Source organism: Carassius gibelio, chromosome B4 (genome assembly GCF_023724105.1).
Source record: "Carassius gibelio isolate Cgi1373 ecotype wild population from Czech Republic chromosome B4, carGib1.2-hapl.c, whole genome shotgun sequence".
Lineage (NCBI taxonomy): Eukaryota > Metazoa > Chordata > Actinopteri > Cypriniformes > Cyprinidae > Carassius > Carassius gibelio.
In genome coordinates, this window is record NC_068399.1 from 7,210,078 (window position 1) to 7,224,915 (window position 14,838).

The 14,838-nt window shown below is 42.6% G+C and overlaps 3 protein-coding genes across 4 annotated transcripts in view; all 3 read right to left on the reverse strand.

Annotated features, from left to right (window-relative positions):
• The window catches only part of LOC127955944 (zinc finger protein OZF-like), a 155,441-nt gene that overhangs the window by 81,435 nt on the left and 59,168 nt on the right, over positions 1-14,838 (reverse strand). The gene's annotated exons all lie outside the window — the stretch shown is intronic.
• Positions 1-14,838, reverse strand: part of LOC127955948 (zinc finger protein OZF) — a 313,902-nt gene that overhangs the window by 58,574 nt on the left and 240,490 nt on the right. The gene's annotated exons all lie outside the window — the stretch shown is intronic.
• LOC127956043 (putative nuclease HARBI1) lies at positions 4,255-5,766 on the reverse strand. The gene has a single exon (XM_052553798.1). The coding sequence runs from the start codon at positions 5,547-5,549 to the stop codon at positions 4,653-4,655; it is 897 nt and encodes a 298-aa protein (XP_052409758.1). The 5' UTR covers positions 5,550-5,766; the 3' UTR covers positions 4,255-4,652.

Sequence of the window (14,838 nt, forward strand, 5' to 3'; positions counted from 1 at the left end):
ATAGGAGCCATACCCTTTCGTATTATAAAACATTAGCACAATGATAGATTCTTGTTCTGTCCCATCTGTCACATGTTACTGCCTTCATTACTGTGCTATACATTTAAAAGAAATGTATTTTACACACACATACATTATACACACACACACACACACACATATATATAGACGGTTTCAACGGCAACAACATAAACAAACGTTACTGCGCATGCGCGCTTTTGTGGACCTAACCTAACCGGTAGACTTCCAAATAGAATCAATAACAACAGCCAAGTCCCTCTAGAGTAGATATTTTTTGATAACAAACAAAATATGTTTTCTGTGTGGATCAGGCGGACTTGATGAAAATGCAAATTCATCCTTTGCCAGCAGGAGATGTTTTAAAGCATAGACATAAAGTGCGAGAAATAGAGGTTTCCCCAGTAACAGCTGTAAACAAAGCAGAGCTGGTACGCTCACACGCTGCTTTATCAGGCATATAACATGCAAGTCTTCCTTCAGAAATACAGCGATATAAAAACACCTGTGCCTCGTTTTGATATTTAAACATATAAATGTTAGGAATTATTAAACGTGCAGTACGTAACGTTACTCATGTTTATTTAACGAAGCCTTTTTGAAAATCGATCAGTTTTAAAATTGTGGCGAGTCTCCAAAAATAAATAAATGTATGGGAAACATCCCGCAGCACAACCACCTGAGCCCAACTTCAGTTTACTCATCACCTTGCCTTTAACTGCGTTTGTAGAAGGCACTGCAGCCAGACCGATATACACAACACAGACCGGAAGTTAACTTAGGTCCAGGTGCGTGCATCCGATGAAACTGTCTAATATAGGGCTGCACGATTCTGGATAAATTGAGAATCACGATTTTTTGATCTCATATAGAGATCACGATTCTCCTACGATTCTTTATTATTATTATTACTATTAACATTATCATTATCACAAGTATATAAATTTATTATTTTATTTTGCAAGGATTCTTTAAATTGATCAAGTGTGACAAAGACATTTATAACAAAATATTTCTATTACACACAATTATTGTTCTTCTGAACTTTCTATCAAAGAAACCTGAAAAAAATCTACTCATCTGTTTTCAACATAATAATAATAATAATAATAATGTTTTTTTTGAATGGCAAAACAGCATATTAGAATGATTTCTGAAGATCATGTGACACTGAAGACTGGAGTAATGATGCTGAAAATACAGCTGCACACCACAGAAATAAATTACATTTTAAAATACATTCAAGTGAAAGCACTTATTTTAAATGGTAAAAATATTTCAAAACTTTACTGTTTTTGCTGTACTTTGGATCAGATAAATATAGTTTGGTGAGCAGAAGAGACTTTAAAAAAACATTACACATCTTATGGTTCAAAAACTTTTGACTGGTAGTGTATATATAATATATTTAAAACCCCAGTTTTTTTAATATTAGAATGATGAAAAAGTTGTTTAGATCACTGATTCAATGACTCACTCATAAACCTACTACACTTGTTTCATTTCTGGATGAATCAGCGTTTTTGAACGATTCTCTTGAATGAAAAATTAATTCATTGACAAATAAATTAAGACACTTGTCGCCACCTGTTGGTGAAACAATGCAATCGACACAAACGTTATTTAAAGCGCAGTACTTTCAAAAGGGGATTTGTTATATTTTGATCGCTGCCATATAGACATCAATGTTTATATTTAAACTATAAACTTTATCCCAGTATTTCTGTGATAAATATAAATGACTGTAAGACAGCTATAATACCGTGTAGTTGAAAAGACTGTTTGTGAAGATGTTTCTTAACCAAACATGGTAAGAGCTCTCTCTGTGTCAGCGGCAGTGCGCGCACGGATTTGAATGATCCGGTAAGACTTTGTCAAAGGTTTAACAGACTCGGGGAATCGTTGTCTTTTAGAAATGAGATCGAGAGGGTGTCTGAATCGAGATCGCGATCTTTTAACGATTAATCGTGCAGCTCTAGTCTAATATATAAATTTTTTTGCAAAAAACGACACTGATATCGGATCAGAATTACTGTCTCTTCTCATAGTGACAGCCAATCACATTAGCTTTCTGGTATTGCATGCACTTGATTGGCTTGCGTCTGCGCTAGGGTATTTGCATAAGATGTTCTGACTGGAGGACGGCTGCATTGGCGCTTGAGAAGTCTTCAACTTCTATTTAGAATTAATTTCTAGAATTAATTTCACCATCCTTGACGTCACTTCATTTAAAAGTAAACGAGAGGCGTTGACGCCCCATGTGATGGGGCGTTATATGTCTGGATACCGCTGCACAAATCTTTCAACAACGAGAAATGTAGTTGCAGCACGGCCTTACATCCAGGACAGCAGAATGGTCAGGATGACCTGAAACACATAACCAACTGAAATCAATTTAAAAGTATTTAGTCTTGCCTGAGTGATGCTGAAACAACCAGGTTTAGTTTTTCACCCAGGAGAAACTGCTTCCTGTGGAACAGTCTCCATGAAGAATGATCTCTTGATCCTGGATCCTTGCTGCCATCCACGCAGAGATGATTTGGAGGATATGTGGCTGTGTCTGAAGGGTAATGAATCAATGTTACAAGAATACTGGGGCCGGTTTCACAAAGATAGACTTTGACTATGACTTAGATATAGTTGATAGTCAGACTTCAGATAGACATCTAATTCAGACCATTGCACAAAGCACTTAAGACTCTGACTATCTCAAGTAGGACTACACTGCAGTGCATTCTGGGTAAAATAAGACACTTTTCAAAACAAAAAACATGGCGGATCGAGTAAGCGCATTTAACCGGTCAGTTCAGTTTACCCCAGCAGAAAATATGTGTTTGTTGGAGGAGTATAATAGTTACAAGGACATTTTACTAGGGAAATTTAGCGGAGGAGAATGTAGTAACAAGAAGAAATGTTTAATTTGGAAAAAGATTGCCGCGACAGTAAACAGCATTAATCCGACCGTTGAGCGCAGCGTTAAAGACGTACAGAAAAGATATAAAAACATGGTGCAAGATGCCAAAAAGGAAATATTTAAGAGGAAATACCCAAAAACGGGAGGAGGACCCCAAGAGAAACTTAAAGACACCACTGAAATGGTGATGAATATATATGGTGGACAGTCGCCGATGTTCTGGGGGATAAGCGGAGGACGGGAAAGTGGAGTGTGTGGAGCCGTCAACACTGACGTAACCGGCGGAGTTCCCTCAGCCACTGACAGCAGCACCCCGCCGCCACATCAAGAGGAAGAGCCAGACAGTCAAGATGAGAATACGGGTAACAGCGGGTGATTGTTATAAATAAATCAGTTTGGTTTTTCCTTTTGCTTTATTGCCTTCGATTTGATGCTTATAAAGTCAAGTTGATGATGTATGCTAATATGAACCGGTAATAATGTATGCTAATGTGAACCGGTAAGCTTGCTATCCAGCAAATCATGTGAACAACGTAATGACTCAGCCTATAATAGAAGGAACCTACAAGTAATAAAATGTTATGTTCTTATTTTTTTTAGTGACCCTGTCTTTGAATTGGGACCGAAGCGAGGCAGTGGTGGAGGAGCCGGCTGAGAGACGTGAGGGGACAGGAGATGAAGAGTCTGAGTCAGCGTCAGCATCAGCATCAGCATCAGCATCAGCTACAGCTACAGCTCCTGGTCCCATGGGTTGCACAACGGTGTTCAGAGGAACAACCATGTCAATGGTGCTAGACAAACAATACAGTAATCTTCAACTGGAAGAGAGGAAATTGCTGCTAGAGATTGAAGTTTTACAGCTTCAGAGAGATAAATTTAAATTAGAGCTTCACAAACAGTCGCTGGAGTCCTGAATATCTTTGAGTAGCCTACTAATTTATTTAATAATTTATTGAACGAACAGTATATCACTTGTTTTGTGAGTTAATCGTTTTTCAGTTTATATAGTAAGTTGTACTTTTAATAACCTTGAAGATTTTGATATGAATGAAATGAGACTTGAATGTAATTTATAGAATAATTTATTTGAATGAACAGTGTATCACTTGTTTTGTGAGTTAATAGTTTTCCAGTTTGTATAGTAAGTTGTACTTTTAATAATTTTGATATGAATGAAATGAGACTTGAATGTAATTTATAGAATAATTTATTGAATGAACAGTGTATCACTTGTTTTGTGAGTTAATAGTTTTCCAGTTTGTATAGTAAGTTGTACTTTTAATAACCTTGAAGATTTTGATATGAATGAAATGAAACTTGAATGTAATTTATAGAATAATTTATTGAATGAACAGTATGTCACTTGAGAAACCTTAAAAAATAAATTTTTATATTTATTAAGTTGTTTGCTACTCATTTAAGCCTAATAGGTAAAGACAGGCAACATGATTTTTTCAATGTTTCAGACATTGAAAATCCTGTCAACGTACATCTGACGCACATATCGACCAGTTCCATTCTGCTCCTCTAAATCTTCTCTATCCTCCAGTTCATTGAGATTGTCATCTCTGATATCCTCACCTTCAGGCTCAGGTAGCCGGAGATCCCTAATGATTAATGAAATAAATAATTTTGATTATAGTTGAAGCATGTGGTAAATAGTAATTCAATTAGGCCTATTGAAAATGGATGGCAATGTGGATTTTGTTTTCAGGTAGGCCTACCTCGCTATGTTATGCAGCACTACAGTCGCACAGATGATGTTACACACTCTGTCAGGTGCCATTCGCAATTCCCCATGTAGGCAATGAAAACGCCTCTTCAGTACACCAAATGCCCGCTCTACAGTGTTACGAGTTGAACAGTGTGCTGTGTTGTAGTTTCTCTGTGCAAGTGTAGTAGGATTCAGGAAGGGAGTAAGGAGCCAAGGTTTTAGAGGGTAGCCCGAGTCCCCCAACAGGACCCCATCGATAATGCCTTGCTCAAATGCTAGACAGAGTTGAGAATTTTGCAGAATTCGAGAGTCATGAAGGGATCCAGGCCAGCGGGCCACACAGTTGAGGAACAGGAGATCAGAATCACAAACAGCCTGAATGTTTAGGCTGTGATATCCTTTTCTATTGACAAACAAATGTTCATGAGCAGGTGGAGCCTGGATTCTGACATGTGTCCCATCAATTGCTCCAACAACATTGGGAAATCTTGCTATGCTGAAGAACCCTCTTTTGAGTTTGTTCAGCTCAGCCATTTGGTTTGGGAACTGAGGGAGCTTATTTGAAAGTGCCCTTGATACCCTGTATACCACCCGTGACACAGAAGCTTTGCTGAGACCCACTGTGTCACCAACAGTATTCAGAAAACTTCCTGTAGCATAAAATCTCAAAGCAGTGCAAACCTGTAGCACTGCTGGGATACTGTGGCTCCTTGAAGTGGCAGGGCTCAGTACTTCAGCTAATTCATCTGTCAGACTCAGTATAACTTCTTTGGGCAAACGAAACCGACTGATGAAGTCCTCATTATTATACATTTCCAGTAGGTTACTGCGGTCCCTAAAAACCCTTTCCCTTCTCATAGCTCTCTCCATAACGTTGTCAGCAAACCACAAATTATGAGCCATTTTCCCCTTTTCTCTTGGCTGTTTGTTTCTGCTGGTTGCCAAGGTAACAGAGTCTTAGACCTAAGTTAGCCTGGGGGTAAGGTGTCTAATTTTTTTGGTCTAAATTAAGTCAGTCTTTATCTTTGTGAAACAGTCTAACTTGCATTAGACTAGTCTATGAGTAAATTTTAGACTTGTCTAACACTATAGACCGGTCTGAATAGCTTTGTGAAACCGGCCCCTGATTGCAGCACTATTGATCCTGTACCTTATGTAAATGTTTTCAGTACCGAACAAGTCAGGAACCAAATTAGTACCAGTTCTTGAAACCCATCTCTACTTGTAATAATTGTCTTGTTGCCCAGACTTTCTCTTCCCCTGATGATAAATATATGTGTTCATTTTAAAGCAATAAATAATACATTTAAATTACTAGGTGGTAACAAATATATTTCCTTATAAGGAACTCACTGAATCATGGACTCAACTGGTGGTTGTCAGGCCCTAAGAAAGTGAACAATTTGTTTACTTTTTGTGAAACGAAAGTATCAGATCAATTTGAGAATTAAACTAGCTTTAAAAAGCATGCATGTGAAAAACACCATCAACACCAATAATGAACAGATGACAGAATTTACAAGCCTGCCACTTGAGGGAGAAAAGGGGAAATTATTAATCCCACATAACGTTACACTGAACATGATTTCGGCAGCCTCGGTCTAATTAATGTTAAACTTTATATTTAACGTTCTATCGGTTTATATTCAAGTTCACAGCATGGATAGCATGAGCATCATCAAGCTCGAGCAGCAGGCATTCAAACAAACTAATTAACGTTACTACGGTTAAAAATTTAATTATTAGAAAGTTAACACTGTATAGTTTATAGTGATAAATTTCAAATAATTTAAAACAGGTAAGGTTATATTCGATTTTAACAGTTACCGTTACCTTAGACCACCTCTAAGACTGCTTTTGAGCTAATTAACCAAACAGAGCATTTATTTATTAAATTGAAAGAGAAAACCTACTAAAATACAAAACACTACTCCTCTTTGATGGCATTTAACGTTATATCAGTTAAAATCTATGAATAAAAGTAGATTTATAGGACTTACCTTTCCTCCGTGTCCGTCCGCTGGAAGTTGACCGTTACAAAATGACGGGCACGCGCACGTCGCGCACTTCACTCAGAAAGTGACGTGTGCTGCTAGTTTAAGGTTTAAATGTTAATTTGTCCCGTACTCTCTTTCATTAACAAACATTATCACCATTTGCTAAGTAAATTGTTTATTTTATTGTTCTTAAACTGATGGCATATATATATATATATATATATATATATATATATATATAATTATTTTAACATGCTTGATACATTTTTTTGTATATTTCCCAAAGAATATGCTGTTCAAATGGTATCTTAATAATAATAATACATCTAGTGCAATAATATTAAAAGTTATCTGAAGACCAGCTGACCACGTCGCTACAATGTCCCCAATGGGACTAACTAGCGACGTCTTTTGAGTACGTGCCCACGACGTTTCTGGGAAGTTAGCCAAGATTTAAAAAAATGGAACTTTACCACGACGTCCTCACAACGTTGCCATAAAGTAATGTCGCGCTGACCAAATGACGACTAACTGGCGACGTCCTCACAACGTTCTGTGTTTGCTGGGAATATATCCGGTTCCCGAAATATTTGGTTTCAATGGGTGGAGCTATCATGAATATTCACGAGACCATAGCGGGGGCGGGGCGACAAATACAAGTGAGTGGAACAGAAATTACTAGCGTGAGCGCCTTGTTTTGTTTCATGGATTATTTATTTCAAACAGGTAATAAAGTTGGAACAAAGTTAAGCTTAAACTACTTATATATAATTTATAAATAATTCATCATTTTGTAGTTTCAGTACTCTGAGTTTACCTGAACTATTACAGACTAGGGGTTTAACGATGCATCGATATGGATCGATACATCGATATGATGTCTGATGATACGAAGCACCTTATTTGGCACTGTCTATGCATTACTGCCAACGCGTGCATTCTCGCTCAAACTTGCATATCAGGACTTGATATAAGGACTGCCCTTGCCCGAAGGCACAAGGTGAAGTACAAAAGATGCTCGGGATTGTTAGTGGAACAGTCAAGTGCTGTGTGAGAAGTTTTCAGCGCACACATCTGAAGCGCGCGCGCACGCACACAGACAGCCGTGTCTAGACCGCGTGAATACTTAATCGAGCTCTCTTCCGCTTTTTTGTGCATGAATGAATAAATAGACAAAATTAAATCAAAATGCGCCTTTTGACGAATATCCTAGTAAACACAGTCGTTGTATGGCATATGTCTTAATGTAAAAAGGAGTGGGTATCAGTATATTAAATCCGTGCTTCATTCTTAAAATGAAAGCAAATTAATAATAAATCTAATGCTGTCAAAGAAAAATACAAGTGATCACTGCTCCTGACTAAATAACCGTTATAACATCAGAAATGATTAATCTATATTTAATTCATAGAGTGAAGACTGTGCAGTTATTTTACATTTGATTAGCCTATTACATTTCTGTAGCGTACCTGAAAAACCGAGAGCTGAAAACCCTGAAAAGCACTGTTTATTGAACTTGTGTGTTTGTTGTATTGTAGTTATTTTCTGCTATTGCTTGTAATTTGGTTATCTGTAGAAAAGATTTATAGCACTGAGCCTATAGTAGCAGCCAGAATTGTTTTTCCAATTGTTTATTTTCTTTATTTTAAAAAATGTGTAGGCCAATTTTTTGTTGCGAATGTCCATACTGAAGTACAGAATGTACAATTTTCAGATAAATGTTCTTTTTATATGTTTTGGTTGCATTTGTGAGTTAATAAAAATGTGTCGCCCCGCGCACGCTATGGTGTCATGAATATTCATTATTAGCTCCACCCATTGGAATCAGATATTCCAGGAACCGACTATATTGTAACACCGGCTTGTTTATAAATTGTTAAATTGTTTATCTGTGACAGTATCGTTGTTGGGGCGGATTTTCTGCTGAAGGGGGTGGGTTTTCGATCATGATTGGGCGTAAATCACTCAACCCAATCTGGCAACACCGTTTACAGCCGACCCCAGCATTGCACTGCATGCAGCTGTGTGTGGGAGCCGTTACACTTTCCTTAAAGCCGTTACACTACTTAAAATGACTTACGGTACAGCAGTGTCTTTGACGACATGTCACCGAATGCCCTCTTGCCGTTCAGTGAACATCCGAGAGAGGATGTTCCACACCACTCTCTTCACATCTTGGCCACCAATCGTGGCCAAATAAGAAATCTAAAAGTAAGTCACAAAACACCTTAAAATACAGACAAGGTATAAAGCCCTGATGTAATAACTTGTACGACAATCTTTGCCCCACCCCACACCACACACCCACCACCCCAGCACTTTACCAATTAGAGTTGAGTGACTGGCAGGAGCATACCATTCTTTGTTTGGCTGCTGCATTGGCAGCGTCTTTCAGGAATGCTTCAAGCTCATCCACTGCTTCCAGTGATTCGATGGGCAGCTGAATGCATTCAGGACACTCTGGCTCTTGAGGTGTTGAGCACCCTGCTGCTCAGGTGATTGACCTTGGCCACCAGCTGGTCCTCCTGCTGCTTAATGTGCTCCAGCAGGCTTAAAATGTGGACCTGAGCAGCTGTTGAATACATAGTATTATAGAATAGTTATTCCCCCTCCATTCCACGCACTTAAGTCCCCCCCTGTCCCCCGTGGTTAAAGCCAAGGTATTATAGCTTGTAGTTACAGTTATTTCTTACCAGAGCAGGGAATGGTTTCTGGGCCATGTCTCCCACCTCTCCAGGTAGGTCTGTAGACCTGGCTTGGCTCCTCTGGCCCCCGTTGTTGCTGGTTGCATTGCGCAGGTTGAGAGAGGAGTGTTTGTGGTTGGGGAGGGGCAGTTCTGCCAAACACTGTGTTGTTGTTGGGGGGGGGGGGGGGGGGGTGTTATATTGGTGTCAATCTTATACAACATACACAACACAGTCAGACAGACTTAAGAAACATTCACAGAGAACAACTGTAAGATGACTACATATTCAGTATGCATAGAGCAGATAAAGCTAAAAGCTGGATGAACCGGGGAAGAAAGGACTTCCTCAGCCTGTCTGTTGAGCATGCTAGAGACAAGAGTCTGCCACTAAACTTGCTCTCTCTCTTGTGGTTTGTGTATGTGTTTTTTTGTTGTGGAGAAATAGAAATGCATTTATATATATCTTGAAAAACACTGACTTCGCTGATGTTCTCCTTCTCCCAGGCCGTTCCTGTTCATACTCAGTTTGGAGGTCCAAGGTGCTACATGTCAGAGCCTTCTTCAGGAATTGATGTGCCTCAATGTAAGAATCTGAAAGGTAAACATGGAGCTTGACATGAGTCTTAAAGGAACTTGCCACCATTTTATGAAATTAATTATTCACAGCCTCCCCTACAGTTAGATAAGTGCGCAAAAACATTTTTGTCTCCGTGCATGCATTGTCTTAGTCCGGCAGGTGACAAAAGTTTTTGCTCACTTATCTTACTCAAGGGGAGACAGTGAATAACCCAATTTCATAAAACGGTGGCATATTCTTTTAAACAGTGATGGCAGTGGATTTGTAGGTGTAGGATTTGTAAAAACCACTTTGCCAAGAAACAACTTTGAGATTTGGCATACCAGATGATTTGATGATTCTGACATCATGTGTCTTCAAGTCATCCTGTGGCTCCTCTCCATGTTTTATTGCCCTAATTATTCTTTTGTCACTGTTATAAGTTGGCCACGATGCACAACCATCCTCGTACCAACTTTGGGGCACCACTGCTACGGTTTTATTGGTGACAAATTCAACTACATGGAACATCCTTAATGGAGAAGACAAGAAAAGAAACAAGTGTGAACGCACAGTTATTGTGAGTCAGAGTAAGAAGATCTAGTGGAAAAAGCTTTGAAATTTTGTTTTTATTGATTTTGATAATATAGGGGCTCAAATGAAGTGTCAACTTGCACAACACTGATACTGACAGTTGACACCTGAAAGATGATTAACTTCAGCAAAGTACTTACAGCAACTTATCAGCCCGTTTTCTGATGCAGCCACTGCCAGCAAGTCAAACTTTGGTCAGTCCTCACACCCTGATCTAAACTAGTCCTGCTATAATTATGATTTGTACTAAAACAATGAACAAAAACTATCAATTAATGTTAATGTAATGATGTAATTAACTAATTAATGTCTGAACTAATAAACTGTTTGAAATGCATTTTTTGCATATTAATGCAGGAGAGGTAAGGCCACAAAACCTTGCCTGTGTTACAAACACGCCAGGTTCCACCTCCACACAATCACAGCGCACACCCTCACCTGAGTACTAGTCATCACCTGCTCCTCATCATCCACTCATCAGCGCTGCACCATATAAGCCACACACATGCACCCAGTCATCGTCCGGTCACGTTCGCGACAAGATCAATCCTGTATGCTTACTATTAGGACTAACTCCTCTTCTACCTTCTCTCTAAGGATTGCCTCCGAAGATACCAATTCCCCTAAAGTGCGTGTGTGTACCTTCCCGGCACGGATCCCAACGCCCATCCAATCCTCACTGCCTGCTCCCCTGCTTGTGTTTTTAAATAAAACACCTTCATCTGTTACTCCTCTGTCTCCTGAGTGATCCGTAACAGATGACCGGACCCGCACCGAGAGACACAAGCATGAGCCTCACGGATCCCTTCCAAGACCTGGTTGATGCACCGTCGGACACTCATGTCAGCACCACCAGCGAGCACTTCCGCCGATCCCGTCATCCCTCCTTCACCTGCCGTGCACGCCAGTCCCATGGCCAGGCCGGCGCCCTACTCTGGTTTGGCAGAGAAATGCAGTGGTTTCCTGCTTCACTGTTCACTGGTCCTGGAGATGCAACCACTCTCATATTCTACGGACCGCTCTAAGGTAGCATTCATCATTTCTCAATTTCAAGGCAAGGCATTACTGTGGGCAGATTCTCTCTGGACTCAAAATAACCCAGTGATTCAGTCATATTCTAGCTTCATCTAGCATTTCCGTGAAGTTTTCGGCAGACCTGCCTGGGATTCTGCGATAGGTGAGAAGCTGTACAATTTAAAACAAGGGAAAATGTCTGTCAATGAATATGCCTTACAGTTCAGAACTCTGGCGGCTTCCAGTGGATGGAATGAACAAGCCTTGCTAACTACCTACCGCCAAGGACTGGAACCCAGAGTGCGGTTGCATCTCGCTGCATACGAGGATACCATCGGCCTCGAGTGATTCATCCAGCTGTCCATCCGCTTCGCCACTCGAATGCAGTCATGCTTAGAAGAGCACCAGGGCCAGGCGCATTCCTCCACACCGCTCTGCCGACTAGAGAACGTCAGCTCCCCAGAACCAGCCAATGAACCCATGATTGTGGACTCATACCGCCTCACTATTGCGGAGTGTCAAAGATGGCTGGCCCAGAACTTATGTTTGTACTGTGCAGCTCCAGGGCATACCATAGCTGTGTGCCCCGTTCGTCCTCCTCGTCCCATGGTGAGTGCCATTCTCCCTTCACGATACCAAATGAAACCACTCACCACTGTTGTGACACTTACTGCTGCTGATGTATGTCTTCCAGTTTCCGTCCTCCTTGATTGTGGGTCAGCCAGCAACTTCATCTCCGGGCCCTCTGCCGTCAGCTCAGGCTCCCAACCACGGCCACACCGGCCGCTTACCAGATCCACACAATCACCGGCAGGCCGTTAAGCAAGAAGTATGTACATCACTGTGTGGGTCCCATCTCCCTTCAGACAGGACTCCTACATCATGAGGATATCCATCTGCTGGTCTTGGAGGACTCCACGGCTGACGTAATTCTAGGGCGCCCATGGTTGGAGCAGCATAACCCTGTGATCTCCTGGAAGACCGGAGAAATCCTGAAGTGAGAAGAAGCTTGCTTTCAATCATGTATGTCCGGCTGCCCTGTTCCCGTGGAACGTCCCCCTGAACCACTACCTGTTTACTCCACCTCCATTGAAAGCCCTGTCGAGAACCAATCCATCTCCATTCCCCAGTGCTACGCCCCCTTCAGTGATGTCTTCTGCCCTAAGCGGGCCTCCAAGCTGCCTCCACACCGGCCGTGGGACTGTGCAATAGATCTGCTGCCGGGTGAACCAGTGCCAAAGGGACGGATATATCCCCAATCCGTTCCCGAGGAGAAGGCCATGGAGGACTACATCAAGGAGGCGCTGGCACAAGGATATATCCGCCCATCTACCTCCCCTGCTGCATCCAGTTTCTTCGTGGCCAAGAAAGATGGAGGTTTACGGCCATGCATAGATTATAGAGCCCTGAATAAGATAACTCAGAAATTACAGTATCCACTTCCCCTCGTCCCAGCGGCCCTGGAACATCTCCGTGGTGCCACTGTATTCACCAAGTTGGACCTCCACAGCGCGTATAACCTCATCCGGATACGTGAGGGGGCGAGTGGAAGACCGCCTTCATCACCCCTACTGGCCATTATGAGTACTGCGTCATGCCGTATGGGCTTGTAAAAGCCCCCTCCGTATTCCAGGATTTCATACATGAGGTGCTCCGGGATTTCTTCCACCAGTTCGTCCTAATCTATATTGATGACATCCTGATATACTCCCGGAGCCTGGCAGAACATCAGCACCACGTTGCGGAGGTCCTGCAACGCCTGAGGGACTACAAGCTCTAACTGAAAGCAGAGGTGTTCATTCCATCAACCCTCAGTGCAGTTCCTTAAGTATGCTATCAACCGCAGTGGCATCCGGATGGACGAGGGGAAGGTAAGCGCAGACAGGGACTGGCCCATTCCTACCACTATTAAGGAACTGCAGCGATTCCTTGGCTTCCCCAACTTTTAAAGACGATTCATTCAGAATTTTAGTACTATCACCAGCCCTCTAACCAACCTCCTTTGCCAGAAGCCCAAATCCTTGTCTTGGACTCCTGCCACCACCGAAGCCTTACAGGCCCTAAAGCAAGCCTTCACGACCGCCCCACTCCTCGTGCATCCAAACCCCGAACTGCCATTCATAGTGGAAGTGGACGCCTCAAACACCGGAGTGGGAGCGGTCCTCTCACCTCCATCCATGTGCCGCGTTCTCCAGGAAACTCAACCCGGCGGAGGTTAACTATGCCATCGGGAATAGGGAGCTACTCGCCATCAAGCTAGCCCTGGAGGAGTGGAGACATTGGCTGGAGGGAGCCAAACATCCATTTCAAGTTACATCACTTGGCACTGGTCACCTGGGAGTCAATGAAACCCTCTCGTTGCTATGGGGACGCTTCTGGTGGCCCAACATGGCCTCGGATGTCAGAAGGTACCTGAGTGGATGTACCAGCTGCACCATGTCCAAGAGTCCTCGTCATCTACCATCTGGCAAACTCCATCCTCTGCCCGTTCCAAATCACCCATGGTCACACCTAGGGGTGGATTTCATCACGGACCTTCTACCCTCTGAAAATAACACATGTATTCTAGTAATTGTGGATAGATTTTCTAAAGCTTGTCGTCTTCTTCCTCTGAAGGGCCTCCCCACTGCCGAACTGCAGAACTGATGTTTAACCATGTCTTCAGGTACTTCGGCATTCCAGAGGACATCGTGTCAGATCGGGGCCCCCAGTTCATCTCCCGGGTATGGAGAGCGTTTCACTCCCTCCTAGGTGTGGCCATCAGCCTGTCCTCCGGCTATCACCCAAAGTCTAACGGGCAGACAGAGAGGAAGGTCTAGGAGATTGGATGTTTCCTCTGTACCTTCTGTCACGGCCACCAGAACTGCTGGAACCAATTCCTGGGGTGGGCCGAGTACGCACAGAACTGCCTCCGTCAATCCACCACCAGACTCACACCCTTCCAGTGCGTACTCTGCTACCAGCCACCTCTATTCCCCTGGTCAGGAGAGCCCTCTGATGTTCCCGCAGTCGACTACTGGTTCAGGGAGAGCGAGAGGGTCTGGTACGCGGCTCATCATCAGTTACAACGGGCGCTTCGCAGACACAGGATGGCAGCCGGATGGCAGGTCCGAGGCCCCCCAGTACCAACCGGGTCAGAAGGTCTGGCTGTCTACCCGGGACATCCGCCTGCGTCTACCCTGCCGCAAGCTTAGTCCCAGATTCATTGGCCCGTTCACCATCACCCAGCATATCAATCCGGTCACCTATAAACTCCAGCTTCCCCCTGAGTACCGGATTCACCCCACATTTCATGTATCACTCCTGAAACCTCACCATCCCTCTGTTTCTCCCTTCACAGAACCT

Coding starts and splice junctions, on each gene's coding strand:
- LOC127956043 (XM_052553798.1), bottom strand. CDS start 5,549: ATGGCTCATAATTTGTGGTTTGCTGACAACGTTATGGAGAGAGCTATG.